The following is a 17,826-nucleotide window of genomic DNA, read 5'->3' as shown; positions in this document are numbered from 1 at the left end:
GCCCCTCACTCCTCAATGGGTTTTTCACCCTTTTATCTAATGTACGGAAGGGAACCAGAGCCCCCAATGCACGTAAAAATGGGCCTGGGGCTGTCTAAAAAGGGATTGGCTGTGCCCGCTTCGATGAAGGTCACGCTCAACAGACTGCGTGAAGCACAACAAGCGGCCATGGACAATTCGGCCAGCCAACAAGTGGCTAACGAACACTTACAAAAGCATCAGGGTTCTGGGCTTCCATGGGTGAAAGGGGAGAAGGCGTGGCTACATTTCCCCCAGGTGACCATTGGGATGTCCCCAAAATTACATCGCCCTTGGCAGGGCCCCGTTGAGGTCATGGAGGTCCGCCGGCCACAGTGTGTGCGCATCCGCTTCGGTCGCCGGCACTGGATTGTCCACCCATCTAGGTTGAAAAGATACGTGTTACCTTGTCCTGTTGAATCATCCCCACTTCCGGAGCGGCCAATGCTTGATGCGTCCGACGAGCCGGGCCGCCCTGGCCGGGATGCTATGCAGTGTAAGCCCTCTGTCTGTCCACCCACAGAACCCCTTCGAGTAGCTCCCGAGGCGCCGCCTGTTGGCCCCTCGGTGGCGAGGCCGACGTCAATGGGTGCTCCGCCTACTCTGACACCGGACACTGCCCGGGGGAGTGGACCGGCAGCACATACGACGACAACCTCCCCTTGGTCCCGTTGTCATCGGACACCAGCCGTCGCTGACGCATGATCGGCACCTTGCACTGCAGGATAAAGGCCTTCCTACACTTGCCGTCCTGCCTTATCATCCTTCTTGTTTCCCCGCAGATGGCTCTGCCTTTACACCTCCATTCACATCGTTATTGTTGATGTTGTTATGTTGTTGTTACAATTGTTCTGATTGTTGGTTGCTGGCTTTATGTATCGGCCCCAATGCGGGGCAAATTTAGTATAATTATCAGCCGAGACGGCTGATTTTTTTTATGGAGGGGCGGGGTGATGTAGAGGAGTAGTGTGATGATGTCATGTCATGGATACTGTAAGGGGATACCTTCGGGAACAGGGGCGGGTCCGAGTGAAGGGGAGGAGCCACCCAAGTGATACTTAAAGGGGACCCCGTGACGAAGGCGAGGTCGTTGTGGGAGCCCGGAGTGTGGATCGGCTGCAGGAGGTCTCTCCCGCTCATGACAAGACGGTGTTGGCTGAACCCCCGTCCGGGGTCGACGAGTGGGAGAGCCGAAGAGATAGCCGAGAGTAGGGCTCCAAGAAGTCTGTGAGAATTGGCTGAGAGTGAGTGGGGTTCTTCTCTCCTCGGCCAGGCGGTGTTGGATGAACCCCTGTCCCGGCCCGAGTGAGAGAGCCCAAGGGATAGCCAAGGTTAGGACAAGTAGAGCTCAGGGGTCCATGGGAAGGACCGAGTATAGAGAACACCTACCCCTGGTGTGAGTGAGCCTGAGTGTTTAAACAGTGTTAACAAACAGCTAAAGCCCTTACAAGATGATCCGTCTCCGCGTAGTTCTACGACACAACACAAGTACTCGATTTAATAAACAGCATACATACACACCTGTCATAGTTCAAGGCTATGTTGTAATGCCAGAAGATTATTTTGTCTTGGGAGCAGTGGCCTCGACCCTTCTCGATGGCTTGCTCGAACTTTTCGATGGCCTGCAGGTAAACGCGGGGGCCCATGCGGGACAGGAAGTAGCCCTGCTCGGCCAGAGCCATTGCATTCGCTCCCTCGTTGTCCCTCTGCGCCTCCAGCTCACCGAGTACCTCGGCGGCTTTCTTAAAATCGTAGGACAGCAGGAGGAGCTCGCACTGGTTGGCCAGCGCCGTTATGTTCTGAGGATCCTTGGCCAGGACCTCGGCCACTATCGGCTTGGCCCTGTTAAGCGTTTGGCGCTTCAGGTGCAGAAAGGCGAGGCAGTTCAGATTGCATACATCGCTTTCAAATTCTTCTGCTGTGGCGGAACAACTCTTCTTCCGCTCGAGCTTTGTCATCACTTGCTTTTCAAGCTGTTTGTTGTACTCCAGTTGAAAGAGATTTGGAAACTTCATGTACCTCTCCTGTATTTCGTTTTTCTTTTCCATCCTGAAAGTGTGACTTAGCACCTGTAGGTCCGTGTGTGCTAAGAACTGAAACAACACGATAGTGGGCCACAATCTGTCAGCCTTAACAAAACACTCAATGGAAACATATTACAGACATACGGGATATTTGTATACAGCACGAGAGTTTTGAAATTATAATTTAAAAAGTTGAACTAATGTAATGCTATCAGTACTTTAAAGTTATATATGTATGTAGCGTAAACCTCGACCTATACGTTACACTGGGGAAGAGCGTACATCTGCCACGTCACTCTCCATGAACTCTCCTACCTCTCCCCTCTCATCTCACTCTACTCACCTCAACCCACTCTCCTAACCTTCTCCTCTCATCTCACTCTACTCCCCTCCACGCACTCTCCTAACCCTCTCCTCTCTTCTCACTCTATTCCCCTCCACGCACTCTCCTACCTCTCCCATCTCATCTCACTCTACTCCCCTCAACCCACTCTCCTAACCCTCTCCTCTTATCTCACTCTACTCCCCTCCACGCACTCTCCTACCTCTCCCCTCTCATCTCACTCTACTACCCTCCATACACACTCCTACCCCTCCCCTCTCATCTCACTTTACTCCCCTTCACACACTCTCCTACCTCTCCCCTCTCATCTCACTCTACTCCCCTCCACGCACTCTCCTACCTCTCCCCTCTCATCTCACTCTACTCCCCTTCACGCACTCTCCTACCTCTCCCCTCTCATCTCACTCTACTCCCCTCCACGCACTCTCCTACCTCTCCCCTCTCATCTCACTTTCCTACCCTCCATACACACTCCTACCCCTCCCCTCTCATCTCACTCTACTCTCCTCCACGCACTCTCCTACCTCTCCCCTCTGATCTCACTATACTCCCCTCCACGCACTCTCCTACCTTTCTCCTCTCATCTCACTCTACTCCCCTCCACGCTCTCTCCTACCCCTCCCCTCTCATCTCACTCTACTCCCCTCCACGCACTCTCCTAACCCTCTCCTCTCTTCTCACTCTATTCCCCTCCACGCACTCTCCTACCTCTCCCCTCTCATCTCGCTCTACTCCCCTCCACTCTGCTACCTCTCCCATCTCATCTCACTCTAATCCCCTCCACGCTCTCTCCTACCTCTCCCCTCTCATCTCACTCTACTACCCTCCATACACACTCCTACCCCTCCCCTCTCATCTCACTCTACTCTCCTCCACGCACTCTCCTACCTCTCCCCTCTGATCTCACTATACTCCCCTCCACGCACTCTCCTACCTCTCCCCTCTCATCTCACTTTCCTACCCTCCATACACACTCCTACCCCTCCCCTATCATCTCACTCTACTCCCCTCCACACTCTTCTACCACTCCCCTCTCATCTCACTCTACTCCCCTCCACGCACTCTCCTACCTCTCCCCTCTCATCTCACTTTCCTACCCTCCATACACACTCCTACCCCTCCCCTCTCATCTCACTCTACTCCCCTCCACGCACTCTCCTACCTCTCCCCTCTGATCTCACTATACTCCCCTCCACGCACTCTCCTACCTCTCTCCTCTCATCTCACTCTACTCCCCTCCACGCTCTCTCCTACCCCTCCCATCTCACTCTACTCCCCTCTACGCACTCTCCTACCCCTCTCATCTCACTGTACTCCCCTCCACGCACGCTCCTACCTCTCCCCTCTCATCTCACTCTACTCCCCTCCACGCACTCTCCTACCCCTCCCCTCTCATCTAGCTCTACTCCCCTCCACTCTCCTACCTCTCCCATCTCATCTCACTCTAATCCCCTCCACGCACTCTCCTACCTCTCCCCTCTCATCTCACTCTACTACCCTCCATACACACTCCTACCCCTCCCCTCTCATCTCACTCTACTCCCCTTCACACACTCTCCTACCTTTCCCCTCTCATCTCACTCTACTCCCCTCCACGCACTCTCCTACCTCTCCCCTCTCATCTCACTCTACTCCCCTCCACGCACTCTCCTACCTCTCATCTCACTTTCCTACTCTCCATACACACTCCTACCCCTCCCCTATCATCTCACTCTACTCCCCTCCACACTCTCCTACCTCTCCCCTCTCATCTCACTCTACTACCCTCCATACACACTCCTACCCCTCCCCTCTCATCTCACTCTACTCCCCTCCACACTCTCCTACTTCTCCCCTCTCATCTCACTCTACTACCCTCCATACACACTCCTACCCCTCCCCTCTCATCTCACTCTACTCCCCTCCACGCACTCTTCTACCTCTCCCCTCTGATCTCACTATACTCCCCTCCACGCACTCTCCTACCTTTCTCCTCTCTTCTCACTCTATTCCCCTCCACGCACTCTCCTACCTCTCCCCTCTCATCTCACTCTAATCCCCTCCACGCACTCTCCTACCTCTCCCCTCTCATCTCACTCTACTACCCTCCATACACACTCCTACCCCTCCCCTCTCATCTCACTCTACTCCCTTTCACACACTCTCCTACCTCTCCCCTCTCATCTCACTCTACTCCCCTCCACGCACTCTCCTACCTCTCCCCTCTCATCTCACTCTACTCCCCTTCACGCACTCTCCTACCTCTCCCCTCTCATCTCACTCTACTCCCCTCCACGCACTCTCCTACCTCTCCCCTCTCATCTCACTTTCCTACCCTCCATACACACTCCTACCCCTCCCCTCTCATCTCACTCTACTCCCTTCCACGCACTCTCCTACCTCTCCCCTCTGATCTCACTATACTCCCCTCCACGCACTCTCCTACCTCTCTCCTCTCATCTCACTCTACTCCCCTCCACGCACTCTCCTACCCCTCCCCTCTCATCTAGCTCTACTCCCCTCCACTCTCCTACCTCTCCCATCTCATCTCACTCTACTCCCCTCCACGCACTCTCCTACCGCTCCCTTCTCATCTCACTCTACTCCCCTCCACACACTCTCCTACCTCTCCCCTCTCATCTCACTCTACTCCCCTCCACGCACTCTCATACCGATCCCCTCTCATCTCGCTCTACTCCCCTCCACTCTCCTACCTCTCCAATCTCATCTCACTCTAATCCCCTCCACACACTCTCCTACCTCTCCCCTCTCATCTCGCTCGACTCCCCTCCACTCTCCTACCTCTCCCATCTCATCTCACTCTAATCCCCTCCACGCACTCTCCTACCTCTCCCCTCTCATCTCGCTCTACTCCCCTCCACTCTCCTACCTCTCCCATCTCTTCTCACTCTATTCCCCTCCACGCACTCTCCTACCTCTCCCCTCTCATCTCACTCTACTACCCTCCATACACACTCCTACCCCTCCCCTCTCATCTCACTCTACTCCCCTTCACACACTCTCCTACCTCTCCCCTCTCATCTCACTCTACTCCCCTCCACGCACTCTCCTACCTCTCCCCTCTCATCTCACTCTACTCCCCTTCACGCACTCTCCTACCTCTCCCCTCTCATCTCACTCTACTCCCCTCCACGCACTCTCCTACCTCTCCCCTCTCATCTCACTTTCCTACCCTCCATACACACTCCTACCCCTCCCCTATCATCTCACTCTACTCCCCTCCACGCACTCTCCTACCTCTCCCATCTCTTCTCACTCTATTCCCCTCCACGCACTCTCCTACCTCTCCCCTCTCATCTCACTCTACTACCCTCCATACACACTCCTACCCCTCCCCTCTCATCTCACTCTACTCCCCTCCACGCACTCTCCTACCTCTCCCCTCTGATCTCACTATAATCCCCTCCACGCACTCTCCTACCTTTCTCCTCTCATCTCACTCTACTCCCCTCCACGCACTCTCCTACCCCTCCCCTCTCATCTCACTCTACTCCCCTCTACGCACTCTCCTACCCCTCTCATCTCACTCTACTCCCCTCCACGCACGCTCCTACCTCTCCCCTCTCATCTCGCTCTACTCCCCTCCACTCTCCTACCTCTCCCATCTCATCTCACTCTAATCCCCTCCACGCACTCTCCTACCTCTCCCCTCTCATCTCACTCTACTCACCTCCACACACTCTCCTACCTCTCCCCTTTCATCTCACTCTACTCCCCTCCACGCACTCTCCTACCCCTCTCATCTCACTCTACTCCCCTCCACGCACTCTCCTACCGCTCCCTTCTCATCTCACTCTACTCCCCTCCACGCACTCTCCTACCTCTCCCCTCTCATCTCACTCTACTCCCCTCCACGCAATCTCCTACCTCTCCCCTCTCATCTCGCTCTACTCCCCTCCACTCTCCTACCCCTCCCCTCTCATCTCGCTCTACTCCCCTCCACGCACTCTCCTACCTCTCCCCTGTCATCTCACTCTACTCCCCTCCATGCACTCTCCTACCTCTCCCCTCTCATCTCACTCTACTCCCCTCCACGCACTCTCCTACCTCTCCCCTGTCATCTCACTCTACTCCCCTCCATGCACTCTCCTACCTCTCCCCTCTCATCTCACTCTACTCCCCTCCACGCACTCTCCTACCTCTCCCCTGTCATCTCACTCTACTCCCCTCCACGCACTCTCCTACCTCTCCCCTCTCATCTCACTCTCCTACCCCTCCCCCTCTACTTCCTCCGCGCACTGTCCGAACTCTCACGCTTTTATTGCATCTCACTCGACCCTTTTCATATCATCTCACTATTTTCCACTGCCTTTAACGAACTCTAAACCACTATATACCACGTTTCTATCCGGTATTGAGATGCGGTCGCAATTAGACGCCGCATACAAAATATATTTTTTTACTGTACGGTCCAACATTGAATAAAGAAAGCAGTTGCAATAAAACACGTTCTTACGTAAAGAATACTTCAACTATTTACGTATATATTACACAGTAAAGTAGGCCGATACACATTTTATTGTAGGCATTTGAGATAATTTCACAGGGCAACCCACCTGTAAGACAAGAGGAAGTGGAATGACAGATGACGTCTCTGAGTGACCCTAATCTTTCGACCACCTACGCACGACGCGCTAATGTCACCTCCCAGCAATGTGACCCGTTTGGGTCCCTCCCTATTAAAATATCGTTCCGCTCGTCTTGTTTGTGCTGCGCGCGCGCGCGTGTGTGTGAACTATAAAACAACAAAAATGGGGTTTAAAAAAACTTTTCAATGCACGCACTTTTCTTTGCACTCAAAAGTCGACAGCACATTATTTGGACCCCAGAATTCATCACGTTTGATGTGCTGAATAAAAGTGGGTGACTTGCATAAAGCATTTTAAACGTATCGAAAAGGAAACCACCCACTTGTATTTAACACATCGAATGTGATTAATTCTGGGTAAAACATGTTTTTCTACTTTTGAGTGAAAATAAAAGTATACATTGAAAAGCTTGTTTTTTTACCAATTGTTTTTACTGTGAAAATTATTGTAACTATTTAACTACTATTTGGTTTCACCAGGTAAGGCCCACTGAGCTACATAGCTTTTTTAGAAGCGACCTGTCTACAAATAATAGCTCAACAAAGTGGCTTATCGTGTGTAAATTTACAGCAGCCAAAGAATCTTAACCCACGATTATAAATGTGGAGGGAAAACCCGGAGGACCCGGAGAAAAATCCATGCGACCACGGGGAGCACATGCAAACTTTAAATATACAGACGTCAGGGTTGGGATCAAACCCATGACCTCCTGTATACCAAGGGAGGTAGTTAACATCTAGACACCGTGGCGCTCACAGTCACGATACAGTAAAGCCAGCCTATCCGGTTATTTTAAGTATTCAATCACACGACAAATAACTTGTTCGGCTAATCGACGAATGAGACAACGCGAAAAATGGTCGGGACAACACAACGTGTCGCCTCTGTTCCCGGTTGTGACGCTGGACAGGGGATGATGATGATGACGACGACGGCGAGTTGCCAAGCATCACGAGAAGAATCCAGCACTGCCTTTCAAAACTGCAACCGAGCCCAGCCCATTTCAGAGAGCGAGAGAGAAGCCGCATCGGGGTGTTTTTACAATTTCCATAACTTTTTTTTAGCAATACTTTTGCTGCATACATAAAAGTTACACGTTATATGTGTAATGCGGGCGAAAGCGACCTTCCGGATGTGACGTCACGAGGAGGCGGAGCCAGGTGACGTGGGTGAAAGGTAGGGGGTCCTTAAGCGGGTAAACCGGAAAGAGAAGGCAGTCGGGGTGTGAATGGAAAGGTGCGGGGCCACGCGGGCGTACGAGCCGAGGGGGCACCGTCAGAAGCGGGAGCCAACCCTGGGAACAGTAGGGAGCTACTGGGAGGTGTAAAGCTGCAGATAGAGATAGGCAGTAAGGCTGTGTGTGAGGGGCAGCGGGGTGGCTGCCAAGAGTCGCAGGAGCGACGAGAAGGCGAGACAGCACGAGGCTGTCAGAGCTGCAGCAGGAACAGCCAAGGGAGCTGTGTGAGAGTACAGCAGCGGAGCTGCTGTGGGGCTGCAAGAGCGACAAGAACAGCAGCGGGGCTGCTGATGTGGACTGGAGTGACATCGGAACCAGCACAGAGAGAATAAGAGAGACAGCCGTGTGGGAACGCAGTACGGACCTAATAAAGGACACTGAGCCAGAGATCGTGGTCAAGTCTTTTATTACATATGTATTGAAAATAATAATGGTATGCGTACGTTATTGCATTGTGAAAAAAAAATCGCTTTTGCACATGGAAGATTTTGAAGTACAAGCAATAGCTTCAAGCACACTAAAATCCTTCTGCTTGGTTGAGACATGTAGATGACATGCTGACGAGCGATCATCATGAGACTAAAAGAACACCAGAGGAATATGAAATACTCCTAAATACATCTGTCGTCAGTTGCAGAACACGCGTGGCAACAGGGACACTCAATTTATTTTGAAAATGTTGAAGTTCTGTGCAAAACTAGTTACGACTGGCCAAGACGAGTTAGATTATAATTAATCTATTGAAATCGAGAGAAATAAAAACAATTTTAACCGTTCGGATAGCTGCAGGCCGAATGCTGCTTTGAAGTGAATCATCAAGTAACACATTGTTTAACTGCATGCCTATACTGTACGTCGATGGGATTACCTGTGAGCAGACAACAGGTACTGCTATTTTCGTGCACACAAACGACAGGATATGCAAGAATAATGTGCGTGAATAATGTACGTTGCTTACCATATTAATAACCCAACCGGTAATGCATACCCATTCATTAGCCCCAACCGGCCTTCGCACAAGAAGGGCTCAGAAGGAACGAAATAGGATTTCTCCACAAATCTGGCTGTCACCTGATGATGCTCATTGTAATTACCAGCAAAACCTCATACTCTGATTGTAAATGTTGTGGATTTACTCTACAACACACCGGTGTGCTGTACTAGTGTAGTGAGTCACTCAGAGACACTAATAGTAGGAGGCACTCTGTTTATTATCGCCTTCACGGGTACGGGGAGTAACTAAACTATAGTCAGGACAGCTGACCGGCTGCCTGACTAACAACGTCGAGGAGGTGAAGACGCAGACGAAGAATCCAGCAGCACGATTCCACTCCAAACAACAGCCCCGAACCTTGCTCGGGGTCCACCTTTTATCCACCCAACGTGGCCTCGCTCTGCCCTCGGCCACGCCCACCCCCCCCTTCTTGAACCCGGGCTTTTCCTCACGTGACCCCCTCTGTGACGTTTGCCCCACATCCCTTTCACTGGCTTATCACGTGACCTGCTGGCAGACAGGGCTGCAACAACAGCAGATCCCCTTCTCTGCCAGCAACCAGCACCTCGCGCCATAGCGACCCATTCCGTGTCACTACACTAGTAACAAATCGGAATGTTCTGTTTACGTGACAAACCTTACTAATTGGCTGTGTCGGGTGGTGGCGAAAGCCTACGTGTTAAACTGATGTGCATGCAGTGTACATTGACAACAATCACCGACAACAACAGCAGCCAGCATTCGCCACTAAGTGGCGGTGACGGCACCACAGCGCCTTTGCCAGGCCAGGTGCACTTTGAGGCCACCTGAAGTGTCGAAGGCTCGCCTGGCAGGAGGTGACAGGACAGACCCGATCTACTGAGATGCAGTGGCGGCTCCTGCAAAATCTCTCAGGGGGGGCAAATGTTTGGATGATTGATAAGGATAAGGTCCACCCATGCAATGGATAAATTAACAGCTTAAGCATGTAAAGGCAACTTCACTACTTTAATATTAATGAAAAATAAAGTGACTCTTACAATACATCTCCTTGTTTGTTTCTATACTCACTATTATTACACTATTTACATCACATTACTCGCTTAATACACTGCTTACTTATGTAATAAACGACTGGACCACGATGTCTGGCTCAGTGTCCTTTATTATTCGGTTCGTGCTGTACACCCACACGGCTGTCTTTACTCTGTAGCTTCTCCACGGTGCTGACTCCAATGTCGGCCCGATCCACAACAGCAGCTCCGCTGCTGTTTCTCTCACACAGCCCCCCTTGGCTGTACTCTCTGCTGCTCTTCTCCCTCCGCAGCTCTCACAGCTTCTTGCCCTCTCTCTCTCTCTCCGCAGCTCCTCCTGGCAGCCACACCGCTGCCTCTAACAAGCAGCCCCCTCTCTCTCTCTCTCCGCAGCTCCTCCTGGCAGCCACACCGCTGCCTCTAACACGCAGCCCTCCTGGCTGTCTCCTCCCCAGCTGCACACCACTCCGCAGCTTCCTCTTATCTTCGGGGTTGGCTCCCGATCGCCGTCGGCGCCCCCCCTCTCCACACTTGCCCGCGTGGCCTCACTCTTTTCCGCTCGCACCCCGACTCCTTTCCCCTTCCGGTTTACCCGCTTAAAGCCCCGAACCTTACCCCCACGTCACATGACTCCACCCCCCGTGACGTCACCTCCGGAAGGTCGCTTACGCCCGCATTACACCACCCTCCCCCGTAGAAAAATCCCAGCCGACCTCGGCTGACCAATAGCAAATCGTAATGCGGCGAACCGAGCTTCCCCCCCTAAAGGACACTAAGCATATAATGTAACAACAAGAACAACAACAACGCAATGAACATCAACGATCGTACAAAAGCATGCAATAAATACAACTGTAAGAAAAAAATAACAAGACAGCAACAATCAACGAAACGTAAGCGATTTGGAACGTGTGCGGGTCGCCGGCCCGTCCCGGACGGTCGGCGGCCCACTCGCAGAACGGGAACGCGATGAAAGTCGAGGAATGACAGGGGGTAATCCCCCTGTCGCAGCTGGAAGTCCACCGACGTCCCGTGTCCCTAAAGAGTTAGTCTTGGGCTTGTCCTGTGACCGTGCCCGCAGCTGGGTCGGAAGGGCTGCAGGGCTCGAAGGTCCCGCAGACCTGGCAGGCGTCCTCCGAGCAGGGCCCCTCGTCCCCCGCAATGTCACGGCCGGCCTGTCTGGAACAGGTACGACAGGCGCTCCAGCGAGATCAATGGGCGCAGGCAGGGGAGAGTCAGCAGCAACAGACCCCGGCAAGGCAACATTGGGGGATGACGCATCATGTAAGGGAGCAACATATGGTTTCAAGCGCGACGTATGCACAACCCAGCGACGAGACCCAATCTGGACGCGTGCTGTCTGTGGGTTGGGAACCGCAATGAGGCGTACGGGACCATGCCAGGGTTTGTGCAATTTCGGCGAGGTCCCCGGACGTACCTGTGGACAATGAAGCCAGGCTAGGTCCCCAACCTTCCAAGGGCACTCCCCCTCAGACCGTCGCGCATATCGCTCGTTCCGGGCCTGGGCTTTGGCCGTAGCCACGCGGGCATTCTCCCGCGCCTCCGTGACTCGGCGAACCGTGTCCTGAATGTATTCAGGAAGTGGTTTACGAGGTCCCTTCACCCCAGTTCCCAATTGCACATCCACCGGCGGCACGTTTTCCCGACCATACATAAGGTAAAACGGCGAATATCCTGTAGCCGCATGAGGCGTCATCCTGTACGCCGAAAGCACCCCGGGGATGTGCAGATCCCAATCTGATTGTTGTTCACTCACGGTATGGCAAAGCATGGCAGACAACGTCCTGTTCAGCCGTTCAACCATACCATCCGTCTGCGGATGGTATGGGGATGTCCGTACTTTCTTAGTCCCAAGGCCCGCGCACACTTCCGCCAATAATTTAGAAGAGAAATTCCTGCCCTGGTCCGTGAGGAGTCTCTCAGGCGCCCCCTTATCCATAATATACCCAAACAAAAAGGCGTCGGTAATGGCCGCGGCCGACTGATCGGGCAACGGCCAGGCCATCGGCCAACGGGAGAGGTACTCAACCCCTACCAGCAAATATTTATTACCCCTCGCCGATGGTGGAAAAGGTCCCAATATGTCCAGCGCCACCAATTCATTGACTCGAGACACCTGAATCGACTGGAGAGGCGGCACGTAAGGATGTTTCGGCGGCTTACGTTGTGCACACGCAGGGCACGCGCGCACGTGCCCTACGACATCTGTCGCCATGCCGTGCCAAAAATAATGACGTTGCAACGTCAACAAGGTCTTCTGCACCCCTAAATGTAAGAGAGTGTCACAATGGAGGGTTCTAATCAACTCGAACCGCAAGGACGTTGGTACCACCAGGCGCCAACGTTCCTGGAACCCCTCCCGCCACATAAGCAGACCATCTCGGAGAGCGGTTTGCGGCCCCACAGCCGTACTCGGACTCCCATTGTCCTTAGCAGACCGCTTCCGCAAGGACACCAATGACTCATCCATCATCTGTTCCCGGATCCAGACAGACCGCGGCAGATTCAAAACCCCGTCAGCCGGTCCCGGTTCCATCGGAGTGTCCGACTTCTCGACGGCCAACGTGAGCGGCTGAGGGGGGTTTGGAATCGGCGAACACCTATGCGTCCCCGACTCACATTTACAAGGGGCGCGCCGCGGTAATCTCGAAAGTGCGTCAGCGTTCGCATGGCGCACTCCCTTCCGATGTTGAATTTGGAAGGAAAATTCCTGTAGCGTGTCCAACCAACGTGCCAACTGTCCGGATGGCTGGTCAATTTTAAGGGCATATTGCAAGGCCGCATGATCCGTACGCACAATAAAAGAACGACCGTAGAGGTATGGTCGAAATTGCCGTAGGAAAAAAACAACCGCCAATAGTTCTCTGCGAGTGACACAGTAGCGGGTTTCCGCAGGAGACAAGACTCGGCTACCATACGCCACGACACGCTCTACACCCCCTTTAGACTGTGATAACACCGCCCCAATACCTGTGTCACTCGCGTCCGTATCAAGAATGAATGGGTGATCGAAATCGGGATAATCCAATGTTGGGGCCGTGGCCAATAGATCACGCAGACTCCGAAAGGCCGCCTCCTCCGGCTGTCCCCAAACAAACTTCCGTCCTTTACCCGTAAGGAGATGCAAAGGCCTCGCAATCGTCGCAAAACCCGGCACGAATCTTCGGTAATACGAGGCAAGTCCCAAAAACCGCCGAACATCCCCCACGGTGGCCGGAGTCGGCCAATCCCGGACGCACGCCGTCTTTTCCGGATCCGTGGACACTCCCTCAGCGCTCACGATGTGCCCCAAATAGCGGACGGACCGTTGCAGTAGGTGACATTTCTTTGGTTTGAATTTCAATTTGGCAGAACGCATCCTCGTGAACACTGTCTCCAGCCGCGTCAAATGTTCATCGAATGTGCGGCTGAAGACAATGATATCGTCCAAATATATAAGACATGTCTCCCACTGCAACCCCGTCAAAACGAGCTCCATCAATCTTTGAAATGTAGCAGGGGCCGCATTCAATCCCATCGGGAGACAGTTGAATTGAAATAACCCCTGCGGCGTACGGAATGCGGTTTTCTCCCGTGAGGACTCGTCAAGGGGAAGCTGCCAAAATCCCGAAGAGAGGTCCAGTGTGGAAAAGAACTTAGCCCCCGACAATGCGTCGAGGGAGTCATCCATACGCGGCAGGGGGTACGCATCTGCCACCGATATCTTATTCAATTTGCGGAAATCAACACAAAATCGCAATTTGCCATCCTTCTTCTTAACCAAGACGACTGGAGCGCCCCATGGGCTGTTAGATGGCGATATAATGTCCGCAGCCAACATGTCTTCCACTGCCCCCCGTACGTGTTCTCGCTCCGCAGGACTCATCCGATGCGAATTTAATCGAATAGGGGCAGCATCGCCCGTCTCAATGTGATGGTAAAGCAAGGAAGTGCGGCCCAAATCCAAATCATCGGAGCTGAACACGTCGGAATATGTCAACAACAATTTACGCAGCGCACCACGTTGCTCCATGGACAGGGAAGAATTTTCGTCACCTAATTGAGCAACCCAACGATCATCCGAACTCCTTGGCTCGGAAACCCCAGCAACAACTCCCCGGCTATGTGGACAATCATGGGTCGCAAACGCCGTAGTGGCATGTGCCACAACCGTACCGGCCGGGACACGGACGTTTTCTCCCCCCGCATTAAGCACCTGTAAAAACGGTAATTGATCCGGCCGGACGATGGTCTGTGCCCCCACTAACGCCAACCCGGTTGTTATCGTGGCGGACGGTGACAACAAGACCCCTACTGCTCCTAGCCGATCAGGCAGGGGCTTCCGATACCGCAAGGGTATAAGCATCTGTGTACCAGGTGGGATGTCCACAGATGCGACGGACAGCGCCTGCACTTGTACGGCCGAAGCAGGTCGCCCCCAGGGCGACGGCAGAAACGAGATTTGACGGCCCCCCGGCAGTTCAATACAATTCTCATTGATTTTGATCAAAATGGGCATCTTAGCCAAAAAATCGGTGCCTAACAAACAAGGAACCGCCAAAGATCTCGATATCAACACAACACCCGAGGCCGACACATCCCCAATAGATATCTTAGCATCCACCTGACCCACGATACCCATGCTACCCCCGTTCGCAGCGACGCACGACCCCCCTTGGCTGTACTCTCTGCTGCTCTTCTCCCTCCACAGCTCTCACAGCTTCTTGCCCTCTCTCTCTCTCTCCGCAGCTCCTCCTGGCAGCCACACCGCTGCCTCTAACAAGCAGCCCCCTCTCTCTCTCTCTCCGCAGCTCCTCCTGGCAGCCACACCGCTGCCTCTAACACGCAGCCCTCCTGGCTGTCTCCTCCCCAGCTGCACACCACTCCGCAGCTTCCTCTTATCTTCGGGGTTGGCTCCCGATCGCCGTCGGCGCCCCCCCTCTCCACACTTGCCCGCGTGGCCTCACTCTTTTCCGCTCGCACCCCGACTCCTTTCCCCTTCCGGTTTACCCGCTTAAAGCCCCGAACCTTACCCCCACGTCACATGACTCCACCCCCCGTGACGTCACCTCCGGAAGGTCGCTTACGCCCGCATTACACTTATACTGAAATTTTGCTCTTCTCTCTTTCAAAGTAGCAAAGTGATCAATTACTCTCTCATTGAAAGCAGGCATGTTCCTGACTAGTTCCCTCTCCATGGAAAGCATAGTCATTGCATTCAGACGTTCCTGTCCCATTACATTTCTCAGTAATGTCTTGATTCTCTTTAAGGTTGAGAAACACCTCTCAGCTTCAGCAGTTGTCATGGGAGTGGTTATGAGGATGTTCAACAGAGCAACAGTCTCTGAAAAATTATCCTGGAGGTTGTACTTCAGCAAAACCTGGTACAGCGCTAGTGCACCACAGCAGCCCTTAAATTCTGGACTCTCATAAATGACAGACAGTTCAGTCTTCAGCTTCGCCTTATTTAACATAGGGTATGCCCTGACAGTGATGTTCAGAGCCTCAACAGGGAATGTATGGCCATGCTGTTGAAACATCTCTCCTTGTAGCAGCGTGGCACTTACAAGGTGGTCGGTAAAGGAGAACCTTTCTTTGGTGTGCAATACAGTATATAATTTAATGTTGGGTTTGTCTATGGCAGTATATAGTAGGGTGTAGACTCGTGTGATGTAAAAGAATAAAGTTTAGATGCAAGCATATTATATATTTTTTTTACGACGTAGAATTGTAATGTATTACTTACTGTTAGTAACTCAGCGTATTGTAGAGTATATTTAGTATACTGATGATAATATGTAGTTTATACTTTAGTTGTTTACGTGGTGGTTCTAGTTACTGCAGCTACATACTATTAACACTCCTTCCTTTCATTAATGCTACCCTAATCCCCTCCCTTTGATGCTGCTAATCCTGCATAATGCACGGGCATATGCAGTATTAGTCACATACCTGCCTTTCCCATATCACATACCTGCATTTCCCATATCCCCTCCCTTTGATGCTGCTAATCCTGCATAATGCACGGGCATATGCAGTACTAGTCACATACCTGCATTTGCCATAAATATGCTAAATTCTTGTTGATATTTCATATTCTTTTGTTAAGGCTCCCCCTTTCTTCCCCCCTTCCAACCCAGCTTATATACATGCTCCAAGCACGTGTGCTGTTTCATTCAGACGCTGTCGCCTCGACATACCTGGTTTTCACCTGAGGACGGCTACTTGCGTTGTGGCCGAAACGTCGTGAGAATTATTTTATTATGTTTTATTTTTATTATTTTATTACTTCCCTTCTACGTGACTTTACGGAAAGAACCAAGAAGATGAATCCCTGCAGTCACGAATGCTTTAAATCGAAATTCCACTAGGTGGCGACATATAACATTGTTGACTGAAACGTGCTGATGTATGATGACGTAAGCACGTTAGTGCGAGCCCTCCCGGAAGCCATAGAGAATGCATTGCAGCGCCCGCCGTTAGAAAAAAACCATCTTTGAATGTAAGTCTATGGGACCACACAGGGCGATTCTCAGCCAGAGTGAAATCACCCAAAAAGAGGCGGTACTCCACAGAACGTGACATGACGCTGATTGGACTATATCCAGAGGCACAGTGACGGCTAGCATAGCTCTGTGGTTGAATGAGATTGTTAATGTGATTGAAAAAGTCCCTTTCACACATTTGTAATAAGGGACTCGATCCTGGTTCTGTCTCCGTTGTCCTTTATTCGGGTTCTTACACTTTTCCCGCACGGCCCTCGCTCAGAGCTCTCCCCTTGGCAGCTCCATAGCTGCTCTCGCTCCCGTAGCCTCCACACCTCTGCAGCTCCGCTGCAGATCCCCTGTGCAGTCCTCCGGCTGCCCTCACTGCAGCTCCACCGCTGCCCTCACTGCAGCTCCACCGCTGCCCGTCGTTCCTCCGTGCTTGGTCACCGCTGGCCGACGGTGCCAAGTCTTATCCTCCGTGTATGTGGCGATCTCGCCACTCCTCGACCTCCGCCCTGCGTGGCCTCACTCTAACTCTGTCTCCCACACTCTCCCGTCTCTTCCGGTATCTCTCCCTTAAGACCTCACCCCTCTCTCTCACGTGACCTAACTCCTCCCCCCATGACGTCATATCCGCGAAGCCGTTTACGCCCGCATTACACCACCCTCCCCCGTAGAGAAAATCCAGCCGACCTCGGCTGAACAATAACGAGACAAGTAATGCGAGCGAACACAACCATCACACATTCAAGGACAATGAAGCATACAATAAATATAACAACAACAACAAACACAACAGTAAAATGTGTAGGGTTGTTACGGGAGGGCTGTAGGTGCATGGGATCCAACGGGGAATAAACACAGTGGGCGGAGCTCCGGGAGTACACGGGGGTGGGGTGCCCGCAGCGACGTCCGCATCAGGCAGCCTGGGGGGTTGTGATCCTGACGGGGGGTATAAAGGGGGAGGACAGAGAGAGCTCGTGGCTCAGTCTGGGAACGAAGGAGGAAGAAGGAAGATCTCCTAGTTAGAAGCCCTGGACTCCCCTCGACGCCGCCCTTGTCAGGGCTGCGGAGGATCAAGCCAGAGGCGTGGTTCCGTGAACCAGGGTCAGTACCCTGG

The 17,826-nt window shown here is 52.6% G+C and overlaps 1 protein-coding gene across 1 annotated transcript in view; it reads right to left on the bottom strand.

Annotated features, from left to right (window-relative positions):
- Window positions 1-616: 616 nt before the first annotated feature.
- The window catches only part of LOC144943390 (uncharacterized), a 41,903-nt gene continuing 24,693 nt past the window's right edge, over window positions 617-17,826 (bottom strand). Inside the window, exons 7-9 of the mRNA XM_078870749.1 lie at window positions 1,540-2,111; window positions 1,024-1,174; window positions 617-712 (exon numbers count right to left, since the gene is read on the bottom strand). Coding sequence (XP_078726875.1) covers window positions 617-712; window positions 1,024-1,174; window positions 1,540-2,111 — 819 coding nt within the window. The remainder of the gene's footprint in view (window positions 713-1,023; window positions 1,175-1,539; window positions 2,112-17,826) is intronic.

This window comes from Lampetra fluviatilis, chromosome 31, assembly GCF_964198595.1.
Source record: "Lampetra fluviatilis chromosome 31, kcLamFluv1.1, whole genome shotgun sequence".
In the NCBI taxonomy this organism is placed as follows: Eukaryota; Metazoa; Chordata; class Hyperoartia; order Petromyzontiformes; family Petromyzontidae; genus Lampetra; species Lampetra fluviatilis.
The sequence above is the reverse complement of the archived record's forward strand: the minus strand, read 5'-3'. Positions and strand labels throughout refer to the sequence as shown.